Consider the following 20,045-nt stretch of genomic DNA (forward strand, 5'->3'; position numbering starts at 1 on the left):
CCGTATACAAATTCCCTTACTCATAGATGAAAACGCAAGTATATAACGACGTCATTATGAACCAAAGTACAAACACATAAACCATAATAAACTAATACCACATAATACCTAAACCTCCTATCATGATTCCTCCTCCATTCTAATTTACCTCAAAAGACTGCATTGCAACTTATAGCTCCACTTACTGGTTATATATGAAGTACAAAACGCCGCCCTCAGCTATGCAGCCGAGGGTGGCCCGCTTAGAGCCGCGGTTGTCCTCTCTGCTTCCTCTCTCCTCTCTCTCTGCCCCAATCCTCTACAATTTCCCTTCAGGAACTTATGGGGGCGTGTCTTGACCCACACAACACGCCCCTCAGAATGTACCGTTCACCAATCAAGTACAAGCTCACGTGAACTCCACGTGTGGTATGAACAACATCCAAGAACGACAACAACACCACAGAATGTTTACCTGACCTGGGCTATATATATCTGCCCGGGCTGCCCTGGGTCAACTGGCCTGGGTCATTAAATGTTTCCTTTGACCTTCCTGCCCTTCCTAATCTCTTTTATGGCTGGATACGGCTACACACCGCATACTGGCGAACTATCATACATCCATATATATATATATATATATATATATATATATATATATATATATATATATATATATATATATATATATATATATATATATATATATATATATATATATATATATATATATATATATATATATATATATATATATATATATATATATATATATATATATATATATATATATATATATATATATATATATATATATATATATATATATATATATATATATATATATATATATATATATATATATATATATATATATATATATATATATATATATATATATATATATATATATATATATATATATATATATATATATATATATATATATATATATATATATATATATATATATATATATATATATATATATATATATATATATATATATATATATATAGAGAGAGAGAGAGAGAGAGAGAGAGAGAGAGAGAGAGAGAGAGAGAGAGAGAGAGAGAGAGAGAGAGGACTCCGTGTCGCGGGGACTCTCTGCGTCGCGGAATGCCCATGATCCTCCCATCCTCCCAAGGGTATAAGGATTGGAGGAAGTGGCAGCTGAGTCAGTGCGGTCTGAGCGGAGTACGGACTCTACGGAGTAACTGAAATCTGCGACGATGAGTCCGCGCCGTAGAGTCCCCGCGCCATTCATATATATATATATATATATATATATATATATATATATATATATATATATATATATATATATATATATATATATATATATATATATATATATATATATATATATATATATATATATATATATATATATATATATATATATATATATATATATATATATATATGAACACCACCAGACAGTGCCATTTTCACATAAACGGCTCTCATTTGTAATGATAGCTTTCTTGGTATTACATTTTTATTCCATTAAGCGATTGTGTTATTGAGTTTTTCTGTATGTTGCTGACTTGCTGTAATGTATCCCAACTGAAACATGAAAGTTTATCTATTCCAACATTGGATGTATTGTAGGTTGGGGTTCATTAGTATTCCCAGGTATGATGATATAAGCAGTTGACATTTTTCATGACACGGCTATTTATGTATAGCTCAAACCTTGGCACTACTTATTATGTAATTTTTTTATTCTCTTCTATATTCAAGTAGTATGGGAAGGTGGGGTAAGACGGACCACTTAACAAAGTATTGAGTTTAGAAACCACATTTATATGATTTTTTATGGTTTGTGGGTTTGTTGTGGTGCTTTGGGATGTTATCTTCGAAGTCCACACCCGGGTCACGGTTTCTGAAAGAAAACAATGAAGCACAAGAATTTACAAAATAATAATTTTTCTTGGGCTAAAAATAAAATGATGGGGTAAGACGGACTCCCAGGGGCCCATCTCACCCCGCAAACTAAACATGAAGAAACAAATCCTTATTGGCATAAAGCACAGATAAAAAAAAAAAAACTCTTCTTCGTTATTGTCATAACCCTTCACATTGCTCACCAGCCAGATTTATTGGTACAAATCTAACGAAAAAAAAAAACTCTCTAATTATCAGCTCTCCCTGCACAACTTAATGACATAAATCACAAAAACCTCTTCCTCAGCATCACCACCATCATCGTTTATTCCTGCACATTGCTCATGAGCCCGGCTTTCGCAATTAGCACAACAAACCCAACCTTCCCCTCTCATGGGGTCCATCTTATCCCATTAGTAAATATTAAAATGTCGAAATGTTTACCAAAGTATCTATGTTTACTATACCAATTTATGGCATTTATATATCATGTATACACTCATGGGCATGTATAACATAAGTACTAAATCATTGTGATAACTATTTCAGTGTCTTACTTTGTGCATATAACATCATCACTGCATAAAATGACAAATATTTCCCTGTGAATCGCAAGGGAGACTTAGCGTGCCTACTGGTAGTGATGACGTCATTGCTGGACGACGTGAAGGACATCTTACATTTAAAAGAGTAAAATTTTGAAACGCAATTATGCTTGGATTTACCCCATGGGTCCATCTTACCTCACCTTCCCTTACTATCGCAAATACAGCAGTAAAGTTACTGTATATTCCAACCTTAGAAATTATAGTACAAGTCCCATATGTGGACATCTATTTGGAATGCAGTATAAGTGTGTGTGTGTGTGTGTGTGTGTGTGTGTGTGTGTGTGTAATTCACCTCCTCCTCGGTCGTTTGCTGGTCACCCAGCCAGTCTTCCCCATTACGGGGCGAGCTCAAAGCTCATAGACCGATCTTCGGGTAGGACTGAGACCACAACACACTCCACACACCGGGAAAGCGAGGCCACAACCCCTCGAGTTACATCCCGTACCTATTTACTGCTAGGTGAACAGAGGCCACACATTAAGAGGCTTGCCCATTTGCCTCGCCGCTTACCGGGACTCGAACCCCGCCCTCTCGATTGTGAGTCGAGCGTGCTAACCACTATACTACGCGGGTGTGTGTGTGTGTGTGTGTGTGTGTGTGTGTGTGTGTGTGTGCGCCGGCATGCATGCATGCGTGCATGTAGGTGTGGGTGTGAACCAAGGAATATAGAATCCTTGGTATGAACGTGCGTGTGTGGGCAAGGCTAGGTGGCCTGACTATATATATATATATATATATATATATATATATATATATATATATATATATATATATATATATATATATATATATATTTTTTTTTTTTTTTTTTTTTTTTTTTTTTTTTCTCCGTAGGGAAGAGGGCCAGCCAACGGCAAAAAAAAAAATAAGGATTAAAGAAAAAGGCCCACTTGAGTGATGGCTCTCCAAAAAGTGCAAAAGCGTCAGCCAAAATTCTGGAGCAAATGCCTCGATACCTCCCTCATAAAAGAAGACAAGTCGTAGGAAGTCGGAAATACAGATGCAGGGAGGGAGTTCCAGAGTTTACCAGTGAAAGGGATGAATGATTGAGCGTACTGGTTAACTCTTGCGTTAGAAAGTTGGACAGAAAAGGGATGACAGGAAGAAGAAAGCCTTGTGCAGCGTGGCCGCAGGAGGAGGGGAGGCATGCAGTTAGCAAGATCAGAAGAACAGTTAGCATGAAAATAGCGATAAAAGATAGAAAGAGATGCAACATTTCGGCGGTGAGAATGAGGCTGAAGACAGTTAGTCAAAGGAGGGGAGTTGATGAGACGAAAAGCTTTAGATTCCACCTTATCTAGTAAAACTGTGTGGCTGATCTCCCCCAAACATACAAAGAGTACTCAAGTACACGGGCGCATAAGGCCCTTATACAGAGTAAGCAGTTGGAAAACTTGCGGAGACGTCTCAGAACACCTAACTTCATAGAAGCTGTTTTAGCAAGAGATGAGATATGAAGTATCCAGTTAATGGTGCCTTGCAGTCCTGGCAGGTTTAGTGTTGGGTAGGACTGTGGTGTTAATGATAGTTTTGTTTTCATAGGTTGTATGAAACTGGAAACACGCAACACTTATGTATTGAGCAGATCATGTGGTGTTTCTTTATGTCATTGTATTTATTTAGGTCTTTTCTTTTGCACGCTTCTATCCATTTTTTTCTTAGTTTTCTGGTCCTTGGAAATGAATGGAAGCTTATATATTCCTTTTAGTTTTTTCATTTTATTAAACAAGTAGCCACAGCACACGACACCATGCCAAAAATGTGAAAAACACCACCACACACAAGCGATAAAACGTGGTGCTTGAGCATAGCATAGCATTGAGGTAAAGGGGGATGAGATAAGAAGAATGTGGACAGTAGAAGAATAAGAATAGAAATATAGAAGTACAGTAGGAGGTGATAGATGGTGGGCAGTCCACCTTGCTATTGTTGTGTGTTGGAAAGCCTGACATTTGTGTCTAAAATAGGTTTGGGTTACTCAACCTATAAAGTTGCCTTTTCCTGTTTTTTTTTTTTTTTCTCTCTCTCTCTTTTTTTTCCACGGCAGAACCCAGCTAACATTTAGATACGTCATGAGAGGCCTTACCTGACCAGACTGCCGCGTTTTTTTTTTTTTTTTTTTTTTTTAATATCTCAGTATATACACAACTCCTCACACATCAACAGATCACACTCACACGCGTTTGCTTCACTCTTATACAATTTTGCCAAAATTGCATGTTGCTAAAACATATTAATTTTGTTCTCTTCTAGTTCCTCATACACACTCTCAGATCTCACGCACAACCTCACACGCTTGTTTCCATTCGTATACATATTTACAATATTTACATGTTATTTAACATCTAAATTTTGCTCTCTTCTTTTCAGGTTCTTCATGCGTTTTCTTCTAGTTGATTCTTCTTCATATTATGAGAGGAGGAGAGGATCTTCGAGGTACGTGTTTTTCACTGATATGGAGGTAAGTTTTGGTGAGTATTCCTTTGTATGTAGTTCCTTGATTCCTATTGGCTAGCTGGGCTTCCGTCAGCAAGACTTCTGCCTCCTTCAACCCCTCACTGAGTTTCTATGTAGGAAGTGCTGGTGACTCAGGGCGCCTTTGCCACACCTCTGCTCTCCGCTGCCGGTTGACTGCAGTCATTGCCGGTGTACACCATCCCTTCCCGGGTGCGTGGTGGCCTGCAGGGAGCCACCCGCTCCACACACTGCACTGACCACCCCGCTCGCCCCTGCAACTCAGGGCACGGAGCAGACAGAGGGGGAATGGAACTTGTGTGTCGAGTAGACTTGGTGTAGGAGCGTAGATCGAGATGTATTCTTGTACTATGTATATCTTGGTAGTATTTCTTGTTGTATTTTTTCCAGGCTACTTGGAAAATCTTTGCGGTATTTTCTGATGTTATTTCTGTTATTTTGCAGGTGTAGATATGTTGGGTGTTGCCTGTTTTTCAGTATTTTCCAAATCTTTGTTGCTTGTTAGTGGAGGTAAGTGTTAAGAGGTTTTGTTTGGGTGTGATTGTGTATCTCTTCTGTGTTCATGGTGTATGGATATCTCTAGTTAGTTGCAAAAGGTAGTGCCTTGTTCTGGACTGTTTCTAGTTTTTGTAGTTGGGTGTCACCTAGGACGTGAAGGGGTACTGGTGGGTATTGTAGTAGCGGGAGGATTAGTGTTTTACTAGATGTATTTTTATCTTTTCTGGTAGATCCTTCAGTTTGTATATTTTGCTTAGGGCGTAGTTTGCTTTTGTAATTCTTTCTTTGACGTGACTGGTGTAACCGTTGTTGGTGATTTTTAAACCCAGGCTGATTCCTTCTGTCTTGAATTCTATGTTTTCTTGTCTGATGTGTAATGGTATTGTCTTCTTGGCTGATAGGTGTAGCGGTGTGAATTTTGTGACATTTGTTTTTATTTTCCATGTATCTTCGTATTTGTTGATGATGTTAATCTCCCTTTCAGTTATGATGTCCATCATGTTCTTCGATTTTCCTAGGTAGCCTGTGATTTGTGTGATGTCGTCCGCGTATATTATATTTATTCCCTGTCTTGGTGGTGTTATGTCTTTTGTGTAGATTGTGAATAATGTTGGTGAAAGGACGCTTCCCTGTGGGACTCCTGTTTCTATTTCGAACGGTGGTCCGGTGTAGTCGTTGATTTTGATCTTCGCGGTGTGGTCGTCAAGGAAGTCACACAGGAATGTTTCGACGGGTGGTGGTAAGTTGAGGTGTAGAATTTTGCTTTTCAGACGTAGGTGCCAGACTTTATCGAAGGCTTTGCTGATGTCTCTTAGTATAATTTGGCATTGTCCTGTGTCGCTCTTGTTTTGTGCTATTGTTTCTGTGGCTATTGCGAGTGCTTGGTTTGTTCCTCTGTTGCTGCGAAATCCAAATTGGTTGTGATAGTGTTCGTTGTTTAGTTCCAGGTGAAGTTTGAGTCTATTGTTAATTATTCTTCCATGATTTTGCCGGGTACTTCAAGTAAGGATATTGGTCGGTAGTTGAGTGGGTTGTGATGGTCCTTTCCTGCTTTAAGTATTAGTTTTATTGTTGAGTTTTTCCATGTGTCCGGGAAGTACCCTGCTGACAGTGAACCGTTGTATATGTCCTTTAGTGGGTGCAGTGCTATGTCTGGTAGTTTACTGAGTATAAGTTTGTTAATGTTACTGTGTGCGGGTGCTGTGTTCTTGGTGAGCTTGATAATGTGTTTTATTTCGTCTGTGGTTATTTCTCGGTCTAGTTGAGTGTTGTTCAATCTTGTTAGGTCGGTGAGCTGTTTAGGAGTGATCCTGTGCCTGTTGTTGTTAAGTTGTAGGAGTACGTTTCGTTGTGTGTTTCTCTCCTCCCCTTCTTCCTCCGAATCTGCATCTGTTTCTTCCTCTTCGAATACTCTCCTCCAAATGTTTCTGTGTATTTCTTCTTGTTTCTCTGGTCTGTATATCTTGTTGTTCTGTCCGTCTGTGATGTATGAAGTTTGTTGTGATTCTACTCCTGTTATGTTTTTTATTCTCTTCCATAACTGTTGTGGGTCTTTGTAGCTGTCCACTGTTTCTTTGATAAGTTTGTGCCAGTTCGTGTTGCTTTCAGTTGTTAGTTGATTTTGTAGTCTGTGTTGGAGTTGTTTGTAGAGTCTGTAGTGTTGGTACGTCCATCCGTTAATTTCTGCATGGTTCCTTATGTGGTGCTTGAACAAAGGGGCGGGGCTTATAAGGCTTGATGAAGGGGCGGAGCTTATCGTGACGCCAGTCAATCACCGTCCAGGATGAGTTATCGTGAATACTTCTATTTATATTTTTTATTCAATAACAGTTGCTTCATACGATATATAAAAAAATCGACATCTTATTTCATTTTATTGTAATAGTTTATAACATTAAAAACATCCAAGAGCTCGTAATGAAAAAGCTCATTTCAGATTTTGGTTCTTCACGTTCTATGAGAGTGACGCTATCTCTCCTATACCTACCTTACTTGGTGCTGCTCAGGCCACATCTTGACTATGGTCCCACATTATAAAAAAAATATATATAGCTCTATTGGAGTCAGTGCAGAGGAGGATATCTAAAAAGATACAAGGGATGAGGGATATTCCCTATGAAGTGAGACTGAGGAAACTCAATCTGCATTACAGAGACGTACTTACGTAGGTTAGGAGGAAACCTGATAAAAGTATTTAAATTAAGTGGTATAAGGGTTTTAATAAAGGGGACATGAACGAAGTTCTTGTGATTAGTAGTGGGAACAGCAGAACCAGGAATAATGGGTTTAAACTTGAAAAGTTCAGGTTTAGGAGAGAAATGGGAAGAAACTGGTTTTCAAACAGTGGTTGATGAGATGAACGGACTCAGTGGTCATGTAGTCAGGGCTGAGTCATTAGGGAGTTTTAAAGATCAGATAAGTTCATGGATGGGGATGATAAATGGAATTAGGTAGCTTTAATCATAAAGAGACTGCCGAGTGTAGGCCAGGCTGCCTCTTGCAGCTTCTCTCTTTTCTTGTGTTATTATCGGAGCACAAGCCGCAGTGCTTCCATTTTTTGGTAAAATACCCTAAACTAGGGTAATTGGACCCTTCTTAGGGTAGTGTTTAGGGTAATTTTAGGGTAATCTGCCGTCCTATGGATAGGTGTGCTTGGAGTGGTGCCAATCTGGTGGCAGGCTGGTTCTCTTTCATGTTCGATTCATGTACACAATCATCCGCGTGACTTGTATCATCCCTTCACCCTCCCACCCCATCCCCTTTCTCCCCAGTCTCCACTCACCCGTCTACTACGCGTAGGTACACGTTCTGGACCTTCGGACGGTTAGATCACAGTTCACACACAGAGTCAGTCACTTGCGAGGACGAGTCCACACAGAGCAGCCGCAGTAGTGGCTGTAGTGTGCAGTCTTGTGTGTGTGCTTAGGGTTGGGGGACAATATTTAAACTTATATATGATAAGAGTGTATTAATCAACAATTAATGGGCAACTTCGACAATTTAGGGTAAAACACTCGAATGTAGGGTAAAATCGACAAAAATCTAGGGTAAGATTTCATCAACTCGTGGAAGCACTGACAAGCCGCCACAAGAGGAGGAAGAGTGTTGTCTGTTGTGGTGCGTCGGAGACGGCCGAAGCGAAACCACCTCAGCATTTCGTCAGCAAAGGCAGCAGATAGGCAGTCACTAGACAGTAGACACGCACACCCAGCCCGGGGCGTCAGGATGGCTTTACCACGAGCCTTCCTCTGTTAGGTGAGGCAACAAGGCAGTGATAATTTATTCCCTACAGGGCAAGGCAGTGCAGGAGTAAAGGTACTTCACATCCCTTCTGCCGGTGGTGGTGGTGATGGAGGGGCCTTGGTCATTCTTTAGCTATTTATAAAGTAGGTAAATTCAGTGTTACTCAAGAATTATTTGATGTGAAGGAGTGCTGGTGGTGTCAGTGGAGGACCATTGGTCATTGTTATTCTTTTCTAAACCTTAATTGGTATGGTAGTGGTGGTGGAGGGACATGAATTCACATGATAGTCTTCCCCTGTGTTGGGTTCAAAGCAGCTTTGATGTCACAATGTGTCATTTCATCTCCTCAGCCGTATTCATCTGGTGTGTGTTGGGGGTACCGGTTTCTTTTCCCCTGTGCGGCAGTGGTGAGGCTTATATTGGTGCGAGGATTGTTTTGCCAACATTTTAGTCATGTATGTTCTGTGTGGAGGCCGAGTGCTGTGTTCTGAGAGTGTGTGAACGGTCAAGTAATGGTACAAGTCCTGTTCCTTACAAGTTCTTGGTAAAAGGTAAAATTGCAGAATAAGGCCTTTTTCCCTTTTGCTACCAGCCCCTTCCCTAACACCAACTAGCTTGGGGATCTGTTGGGAAATATGGGTTATTGGGTGCAGAAAGCCAAAACAGACCAAATTTTGTTGCTCCCAAAAAAGTCTAAGAGGCCAAGTTTGGCTAAATTGGAAAAAATCGATAAAATACTGTTAAAATTTATTTCAAACTAATTAAACCTAATCCTTAATCAAACCTAACCTTAGCTAGTCAGTATCTCCACCCTACACCCACAGTCAAGTCATAAATCTATAACAGACTGCTAATTTGAACTAATTAACCCTAACCCTTAACCAAACCTAATCTAACATAAGGTAATACAACTCAACCTAATATATCCTAGAGGAGGGGCTCTGCCACCCCCCAAACCCCCTACCCCTGTGATCAGCTACAAATCCATAAAAGACTGCTAAAGGCTACTGGAATAGTACTCATATGTATTAACACATACCAGAGGGGTAAGAGGTGGAAAAATGCAGTGTTGGGGGATGGGTGGTGTTATTGCGTGGGTTATAGCTGTAATAAAAATCCACCAGCCTGAGGTTGCAACCACTGTAACAATTATCCATTACAAGTTTATCGCTACTGAGCCATGTGTGGCTACAGATGAATGGACAAGAAAAGAATATCTAACTATAATTGAAAAAAGCTAAATGCTTGTCCAAGCAAGATATATACTTAACGGTGTACAAATAATGTAAGTACAGGCAATCCCCACTTAACGAAGGGGTTACGTTCCTAAAAAAAACCTTCGTTAAGCGAAACTTTGTTAAGCGAACCGATTACAAGAAGTTTAACCCAACTTGAACTTCCATTAAGAGTAACCAAAGCAAGTGTGCATCATAGTACAGTGAAAGGTTTAATGAAAGTAAAAATTATGAAGTTAAACATTTAGGCAGTTTAATTTAAGACTAAGTCATTATAATGTACACTAATGTATGTATGTACATAACTTTATGATGTTGATGATGTTAAATTTATGAAGGGAGGGAGAGTGAAACGGGAAAGACACTAACCGGCAACTTGTGGAATGTAAACAAAGGGCACATCATTGTATCACATACAAAACTTATGTACCACATTTCCACAAGGCTTTCCATTTTATCCATTGTAGAGTCACGAGTTCAGGTGGTTCTTTTAGCATGGAAGGAAGATACGGTCTCACCAGCCTTCTTAATAGAGTCTGCTGACTTAAAAATAGTAGAGACAGTAGATGGTGACGAGCAGTGCTATTAGTTTTCTCGCCTCTCTCGTGTCTGTGAATAATATCCAGCTTCATTTCGAGAGTAAGAGACTTCCTGGTCTTCTTAGCAGTGCTAGCCGACATTGCAGGGCGTTTTGGTGGTAAGTTGAGCAAGGGAAGACGAGCTGCTGCTGACGCTGTTATTGTTTTAAACAGGGGGAGTGAGTGGTGCACATGTTGTCCACGAGAGGCGCTGGTGTATTCAAAAGCCTGTCGGCTTGCATGATACGGCGGGGCTTTTAAAGTTGGAAAAATTACCTGGTTAAAACTTCGTTAAACGAGCAGATGGTGGTAAAATGAAACCTTCGTTGTAGCGAAATAACACATTATTAAAACTATCCCATGAACTTTTTGTTTTTCCATATTTCGCGTTTGCAATTTGGCGAATATGCATTATGACTGATTGGCATCCCTAGTTAACTTTTTTTTCATTCAATTCATGTTCGTGTAATTCTGTCGCTTCGGTTTGACTTCTGTAATTCAGTTTTCCATATTCGGGCATGGTCGGTAATTTGTCTTCGGTTCTTCATGTGATTTAAGGTGTATCAGTACTTTTTTTTTTTTTTTTTACATTACAAGGGCACTGGCCAAGGGAAAACAAAGTGTTGGAAAAAAAAAATCCCGCTGGTTGCCAGGCCCTGTTAAGAGGAAAGTAGGAGAAAGAGAAAAAACAAAAAAATCTAAAAGGAGGGTCCAGTTAACGTAAGAGGTGTCTTGACACTCCTCTTTTGAAAGAGTTTAAGTCATAGGCAGGTGGAAATACAGACACAGGTAGAGAGTTCCAGAGTTTACCAGTGTAGGGAATGAAGGAGTGAAGATACTGGTTAACTCTTGCATTAGGAAGATGGACAGAATAGGGATGAGAAGAAGTAGAGAGTCTTGTGCAGCGAGGCCGCAGGAGGGGAAGGCATGCAGTTAGCAAGTTCAGAAGAGCAGACAGCATGAAAACAGCGGTAGAAGACAGATAAAGATGCAACATTGCGGCGGTGACTTAAAGAATCAAGACAGTCAGTTAGAGGAGAAGAGTTGATAAGACGAAAAGCTTTAGATTCCACCTTGTTTAGTAAAGCTGTGTGTGGATCCCCCAGACATGAGAGCCATACTCCATACACGGGCGGATAAGGCCCTGTACAGAGCAAGCAGCTGGGAGGGAGAGAAAATGGACGAAGACGCCACAGGACACCTAACTTCTTGGAAGCTGATTTAGCAAGAGTAGAGATGTGAAATTTCCAGTTTAGATTTTTAGTGAAGGATAGACCGAGTGTGTTTAATGTAGAGGAGAGGGAAGTTGAGTGTTATTGAAGAAGAGAGGATAGTTGTCTGGAAGGTTATGTCGAGTAGATAGTTGTAGAAATTGAGTTTTTGAGGCATTGAACAAAACCAGGTTTTCTCTGCCCCAATCAGAAACAAGTGAAAGATCAGAAGTTAGGCGTCCTATAGCATCTCGCCTTGAGTCATTTAATTGTTGTTGGGTTGGGCGTCTGTTGAACGCTGTTGAATAATGCAAGGTGGTATCATCAGCATAGGAGTGGATAGGGCATTGAGTCAGATTTAGGAGATCATTGATGAATAATAGAAAGAGAGTGGGTGATAGGACAGAACCCTGTGGAACACCACTGTTGATAGTTTTGGCACACATTTTTGTTTTGCTTCTGTCCTTTCATTTGTTAGCCTTAAACTAAAGACTGTTTTCATTACCAGGAAAAAACTTTTCAGAAGGTGAGCTACTATATTCTAATCTGATTTAATTTTCTTTTCTCTTACTCTTCAACTACTTTAGCTAATTCTAATAACATTTAAAATAAATACGTTTTAATCGTGCTTTGTTTAGCGTATCGTGCGTTTGTTTTCTTTCACTGTTTACGATCGACAGTTGGCAGTCACATCACTGTGTTTACACTCGCCAGCCGCATTCTGCAACCAGTGTTTCCACTTTGCTTTTTTCATCATCACCATGCCTAAGGTGCCCAAAGAAACTGGGAAAAGAAAGAAAGTCATCCTTACCATGCAGCAGAAGCTGGAGATATTGGACAAGCTGAAGGCGGGTCAATCGGGAACGTCCATTGCCCAAGGGGGGTTTCATAATAACAGTTTTTATGATTTTTTTTTTTTTTTTTTTTTTTTTTATCTAAAAAAATTAGTATTTTTTAGGTAAAAAATCATAAATCTGGATTATCTAAAAAAAATTGGCTTATCCGAAAGAGGCTTCCCCCCTTTCATTTTGGATAATTGGGGGTTTACTGTAGCATATAGAAAATAAAAATTTACAGAAATGGCTTTTAGCAGTGACTACAGAACTTTTTTAGGTGCATACCTACATCATGCAAAGCTATTACAAGGCTCACTCTGACAGAAACTAACAGTACCTGAACTTAGACTTTGTGAGTCTGTTAAAATTTCAGAGCACTGTCCTGGGTGAAAATTAAACTTCTGCAGATTAAAACCTTCAAAGACGTATAGTACAGTAAGAATGCTACCTAAGCATATAAGTGGTGTGCATCAGGGACATGCACAGGGTTGTAGAAAGGCAGGGGCTCAGAGTATTAAAAGGGCAGTTCAATTCCATGCAAGTGCATGAAGCATATGAGCAAAAAAAAAATTAGGCATTTATTTATTAATTAAAAAGCATTATATGGTTTTTAACAATACAATCAGATTATGTTGATGACTGGTTTTCATTTACAGTCTAATCTGGTGGTGATTGAGCCTATAGTCAAGGACCAAATCCACCAAGTCTAATTATCTCAACTTTATACTTGATATGAGATTATTCACATTTAATACTGATGTTTGGAAGACATGCAGTTCATCTGCAATTACAAAAAGCAACGAAACACTTATATATTTTCAGGCAATGTATTATCAAAGAAAATAACACTGTGTGAACATTGTTTCTTCTTACAGCTAGTTTTTTCTCTCTCCTTGGTGTAACATCACCCTTAGATGTAGGAGGTCCAGTTCTTTCAAGGGGGGCAAAATACTTTTTGCCTGAATTTTACCCATATATTTACCTAATGTAAATAAATCAATATTTTTTTTATTTTGTATTTTATTGCAGCTGTACATTTTAGATAAAGCAACATTAAGGCCGTTTCACACTGGAGACGAGGCACATGACGCACGAGTCGGTCTGACTTTGGTTGCTATGGGTATGTTCACACTGGGTGCGATGCTAGACGAGACATTCGCTGTGGTGGAGGCTGGTTGACTTGACAGTTCTTGATGTGGAGGAGGAGGTGGTGGTGGTGGTGGTGGAGGAAGAGGAAGAGGAGTTAGTAATGTGGAGGAGGAGGAGGAGGTGGTGGTGGTGGAGGAAGAGGAAGAGGAGTTAGTAATGTTATATTCAGCCTTGAATATCAAGCAAATATGAAACTACTGGAATTTAAGAGCTAGAAATGGATGAGGGAAATTTGGACAGTATTTCAGACTGATTCCAGCTCATTTCTCTGAAGTTCTATCATTCATTGAACAAAATATTAAGAAGCAAGGTACCAATTACAGGACATTCACCAGTTCACAGTGGAGGACAGTGAGTGAGTGAGGGAGAGTTGAGGAGTCAGGTCAGCGCAGTCAAAAAAAGGTATGCCTCTGGAGATGAAAGCACAAAGACGGGAGTCCCAAGGGGCATGACTCATCAGTGCTATGGCCAGAAAAATCACTTGCTGGATGATCTTAGAATCAGTGCACGGTGTGGCTGGCATCTATCCCAAAGTTTCCCGTCCATTGTGACCTCTCCTATTGGAAATACAAGGCTAGTCTTATTCTCACAAGTTGTGGCTCAACTGCCTTTACAGCTTCCCACCAACAGGCCTACCTTGTCTCACTCATTGATTTTAATTCAATGTATGGCTCAGACTTATCTAACCTGCAAGGTTGCCTTCGTTTTGACAAAGTTTGCTTTACTAGGGATGATTTCTCTCTCTCTCTCTCTCTCTCTCTCTCTCTCTCTCTCTCTCTCTCTCTCTCTCTCTCTCTCTCTCTCTCTCTCTCTCTCTCTCTCTCTCTCTCTCTCATTCTGCATATTTTCAGCCAACGTTATATTATCTTCAGTTGAAGACTGGCAGTGCTTTCTATTTTAATTACGTTTGGACCCAAAACCACCAGTTACAAGGGAGACAATAAGGCCAGTATTGCTTAGAGATATTGAGGCTTATGTGCCATTGATGCAATAGTACCACAATTTATTTCAGTCTTTTTGCAATTTTTTTCTATTATTTGTGGATGTGTTTTGTAGGTTTTCAGTGCATTCTCAAACTTTTGGGCTCATCTTGACTAATTTTAACAGGAATTTCTAATGGAGGTTATTTTGATTATTCGGGTAAAAATAGGCCTACATGATCTGCCCGAATTTGAAGAAAGTTTTGCCTGAATCTCACTTGTTTCTGAGAACTCAGGAGGGCAATTGCTCCCATGCCTCTCTCACCTCCTTCACCTATGATGTCACCTCTTTTTGTGTGTGTATTTACCTAGTTGTAGTTTTATAGGGCCTGTGCTTTATGCTCGTGTGGCCCCGTCTCCATATCTACACTTATCCAATTTTACTTTAAAACTATCCACACTCGTTGCTGACACCACTTCTTCACTCAAACTGTTCCACGTCTCAACACATCTTTGTGGGAAACTATGTTTTTTTAACATCTCTCAAACATCTTCCCTTTATCAGCTTTTTATTATGCGATCTTGTGCTTCGGATGTCATATTCTTCTCTCAGGTTCAGTTTCTCATTATCCACTTGGTCCATTCCATTGATCACTTTATAAACTTGTATCAGATCCCCTCTCTCCCTTCTCTGTTCCAGGGTTGGTAGATCCATAGCCTTTAGTCTCTCCTCATATGTCATCCCTTCAAATTCTGGAACCATTCTTGTAGCCATTTTTTGTAGTCTCTCCAACTTCCTTATGGATTTCCTTTTATGGGGGGTCCACACTACTCCTACATATTCCAATCTGGGTCTTATTATAGTACTTATCAATTTCTTCATCATTTCTTTGTCCATGTAGTGAAATGCTAATCCAATATTCCTTAACAAATTATGTCTCTGAAAATTCTATCAATATGGCTTACCGGTTGATTGTTTTCTTCCATCATCACTTCTAAGTCCTTTGCTTTTCCTTTTTTACTGTGTGTGTGTGTGTGTGTATTAACCTAGTGGTATTTACCTAGTTGTAGTTTTACAGGGCCTGGCTTTATGCTCGTGTGGCCCCGTCTCCATATCTACACTTATCCAATCTTACTTTAAAAGTATGCACACTCATTGCAGACACTACTTCTTCATTTAAACTGTTCCACGTCTCAATACATCTTTGCGGGAAACTATATTTTTTAATATCTCTCAGACATCTTCTTTTTCTCAGCTTTTTACTATGTGATCTTCTGCTTCGAATGTCATATTCTTCCCTCAAGATCAGTTTCTCGTTGTCCACTTGGTCCATTCCGTTGATCAATTTATAAACTTGTATCAGATCTCCTCTCTCCCTTCTTTGTTCCAGGGTTGGTAGATCCATAGCCTTTAGTCTCTCCTCATATGTCATCCCTTCAAATTCTGGAACCATTCTTGTAGCCATTTTTTGTAGTCTCTCCAACTTCCTTATGTGTTTCTTTTTTTATGAGGGGTCCACACTACTCCTGCATATTCCAATCTGGGTCTTATTATAGTACTTCTTCATCATTTCTTTGTCCATGTAGTGAAATGCTACTCCAATATTCCTCAACAAATTATATGTTTCTCTAAAAATTCTATCAATATGGCTTACCGGTTGATTGTTTTCTTCCATCGTCACTCCTAAATCCTTTTCCTTTTTTACTTTCTCCAGTTCTACTCCATCTCCCATCTTATAGGGTCTTATACGGGTCGTCTTTCACTCTTTCCCATTTCCATGACATGGCTTTTGTTCACATTGAATTCCATTTCCCACTTTTTACTCCATTCCCAGATCTTATTTAGGTCTTCTTGCAGTATTTCACAATCCTCTTTTTGCTTTATAACTCTGCACAGTTTCGTATCATCTGCAAACAGATTTATGTAGCTGTTCACTCCTTATGGCATGTCATTAATATAAATGATGAAAAGTATTGGTGCCAATACAGACCCATGTGGCACTCCGCTTTCTACTGCTCTCCACTTGGACTTCATATCTTTGACTACCGTCCTTATTTCTCTCCCCCTCAAATACACTCAACCCTCGAAACAACGGACCTCCCATCAACGGACAAATTCTGGAGACCGGTTTAATCTACGGACGAATATTAAAATGCGCGCGATTGTCCGTTCCCGGTAGGTGGTGGGTCAGTCGCGTCATCAGCTGTTGGCCGCCATGTTTTATCTTCAGTCCGTGCGTTTTCAACCAACAGCGAACATTGTACAGTGCTTACGGCTTTTTTATGCATTTGTACCCTTCCCATGAGTGCTTAACCTATCAAAATGCCTCCTAAACCTAGTAAATCAGTTTTTAACGTACTTTTGCAAAAGTCAGGGTCGTGCGCATTTGTCCGTTGTTTCGAGGGTCAAGTGTAATTTTCTATCCATCTCAATGTGTGTGTGTGTGTGTGTGTGTGTGTGTGTGTGTGTGTGTGTGTGTGTGTGTGTGTGTGTGTGTAATTCACCTCGGTCGCCTGCTGGTCACACAGCCAGTCTTCCCCATTACGGAGCGAGCTCAGAGCTCATAGACCGATCTTTGGGTAGGACTGAGACCACAACACACAACACACACCGGGAAAGCGAGACCACAACCCCTCGAGTTACATCCCGTACCTATTTACTGCTAGGTGAACAGGGGCTACACATTAAGAGGCTTGCCCATTTGTGTGTGTGTGTGTGTGTGTGTATGTAAAGTCTTCAAAATATACAAACAGAATAAAGCAAAATAGGATCAGTCTGCCATAAAAAACACAAGTTTTATCAAATTAAGTGGTTGCTCACACACAGCGTGGAGGAAGACACAGAAAGGAGCAGTCATTGCCTATGACATTCAATAAAAGTTTCACGGGTGAGGCTTTAAAATCACAATGTTAGTGTAACAGACTATTCTTTCTTTGATATATATTTCTGTATACGAGGAAGACCTGGAGGCAGCTGATCACAGCAGATCATGGCTGACCGCACACTTCTACTGCTGACCACTACTGCTGTATTAGGCCAAATAACTCACCTGCCTGAAGACCTTAAATAAGTGTAGTGCTTGTAGTTGGCTAACTGTAGGACAGAGTTGTGAGAGTCATCTGGCAGTGACAACTAATGCCTGTCAATCAAAGAAGTATAGGTGCGCTACGTGCAGCTTTGCTGTTGGCGGAAGGGCACATGTAGATGGGGGGGACAGTCACTAAACCCGTAAATAGTAGAAGGCATCCTTGCAACCTAATATTTATTTTGATTTTATTTTATCCAACATTTATCAACTAGACAGAACAGTCTATGCGCAACAGGAACTTAATAATTCATTAAAAAAAATGTGGGCTTAAAAGGACACTTTGTTTGACGAAGGCAAAAAGGGTAGTGGTCAAGACACCCTTTTGGGTCTATGTGTGCATGTGCATGGTATGCATAGGGTACAAGGCCCAATTCTGCAGATTAACCAAGTTCTCTATTAAAGATCTGGCCATAATAGTCAATTTCTCATTGAGATTCCATTGATTGATATTAAGGCAAGGCATGCCACTCTACTAAATTTCCTGAAATCAGTAGTCTATCCTCAAGGACATTAATCTAATCTAGCATAATGTTGGAGGTTAGCAGCCAAAAACATTAGTAAATAGAGTGGCTTACTTTGTCATTATATATACCATTCCATCTTCATGTTAAAGAGGTGTTTGGGAAAGTTAATACAGTAAGCCCCCACACTTGGCGAATCTCAGCTTGGCAAAATTCACTTTTGGTGGTAGAATGATCACGGACCACCGAGTGCACGCTTGGCGATTTGAATTCAAACTTGGCGGCCACATGGTGAACCACGCAGCCCCATGATGATGTCAGACCTCTCTCTAAACCTATCAGAACACAGTGTGAGAGTCCCCTTCAGCCATTTTGTTTGTGCTACCCTCTGTTCTGCTAGTGTGAGAACGAATTCTGGTAATTTACCTTTTGTCTTGTTGCATTTCTGTGCTTCATCTGTAATTAGCCAACCCTTTGTTGTTGTCCTTTGCTGTTGTCTTGTTTTTTTGGTTAGAGGATTCAAAAGAGTGTGGTAGGGGATCCATTAAGATAAAGGCTGTACTCTGCATATAGGTGCTGCATTGGTGATTCTGCCTTTGGAGTAGGGTGTGGTGCTTTTGGGGAACTGTGATTGCAGACTTCTTGTATCAAACTGGCTATGGCCTTTATCTTTCTGGTAAATTGAGCTTTTTACAATACGTAATGTCTTCATTCAACATGTATTACCTTCTTTTTCTAAATATTTGGGGGATTTCTGGATACAGGCAACCCCTCCTTTATGAACAGGTTACGTTCCTAAAAAAAAAGTTTATGGCGTGAATTTTTGTTAAGTGAACCAATTATAACAAGTTTGACCCCTGACTTGAACTTCCATTGAGAGTAAACAAAGCAAGAGTGCATCATAGTACAGTGGTACCTTGGAATACGAACGCTTTTGAGTACGAACTTTTTTTTTTTTTTTTTTTTTTTTAGGACGAACTTTGCTTTGGAGTGCGAACAATAACAAACTCGGTCAACAGATTGCGCTCAGCACTGCGCATTCAGCTGGGTCACTACGCTGCCTCAATGCCTCAGAAGTGTTGTTTGCAGTTGTTTGGTTGTTGTTTTGTAGTGCCATGGATAATAATATGAAGTTTTTTTTAGTTATTAAGATCATTGCCTAGCGTAGCAGCACACGTGGTCACGAGACATACAGACAGACATATGGAAGATTCTAGAAGATCCGAGGGGAAGAGAGAGTATCCAGCTCATGAATTAAAAGCCTTAACCCTTATAGCCCGTCAGGCACAATCATGGCTCTTGCGTTAGATCCCGTCAGGCATGATCATGGCGCTTTTCAGAAGCCTCGCTCCCACGGTCCAGATATATCTTATATCTAGACCGTGCGCGCTCCTTTATGCCGCACAGTTTGTTTATGTTTGAGGCTATCTGTCATATATCGAGGCCTGTCATTGGCCCATTGTTTTCAAGATGGTCACTTAGCCAATCATATATCAGCTTTTACAAGGATATGTTTGTGTAGGTGTGAGAGTGCCAAGCCCTCACACCTACTCTTATGTCAGTATGCTGTATTTTATTATTTTTTATGTATTTCTTGGTGAGATAAATATTATAAGATATACATGTATTTCCATGGATAAGTAAACAGTTCAGAAACACATTATGATGCATGACAATATTGGAATCGTTATTTTTATTTCGTTATTGGTTTGCTTACTTTCCTGATTTATTTTCCATAATGAATGCAGTATATATATATATATATATATATATATATATATATATATATATATATATATATATATATATATATATATAAAACTTATTGGCTTATATAAGAGTGTGTGGTGCTGGTTTGATGGAGTCACTTTG

At 39.8% G+C, this 20,045-nt stretch overlaps 1 protein-coding gene across 5 annotated transcripts in view; it reads left to right on the top strand.

Annotated features, from left to right (window-relative positions):
- Positions 1-8,523: 8,523 nt before the first annotated feature.
- Positions 8,524-20,045, top strand: part of LOC123514678 (trichohyalin-like) — a 67,347-nt gene continuing 55,825 nt past the window's right edge. For 2 of the 5 annotated variants that reach the window (XM_045272720.1, XM_045272721.1), the window contains exon 1: positions 9,097-9,245. In XM_045272720.1, coding sequence (XP_045128655.1) covers positions 9,152-9,245 — 94 coding nt within the window. In that variant the 5' untranslated portion in view covers positions 9,097-9,151. Of the gene's footprint in view, positions 8,707-8,817; positions 8,838-9,096; positions 9,246-20,045 lie in introns of those variants that run through there. The other 3 variants (XM_045272722.1, XM_045272726.1, XM_045272723.1) reach the window with 3 other exon arrangements.

Source organism: Portunus trituberculatus, chromosome 38 (assembly GCF_017591435.1).
Source record: "Portunus trituberculatus isolate SZX2019 chromosome 38, ASM1759143v1, whole genome shotgun sequence".
NCBI classification, from domain to species: domain Eukaryota; kingdom Metazoa; phylum Arthropoda; class Malacostraca; order Decapoda; family Portunidae; genus Portunus; species Portunus trituberculatus.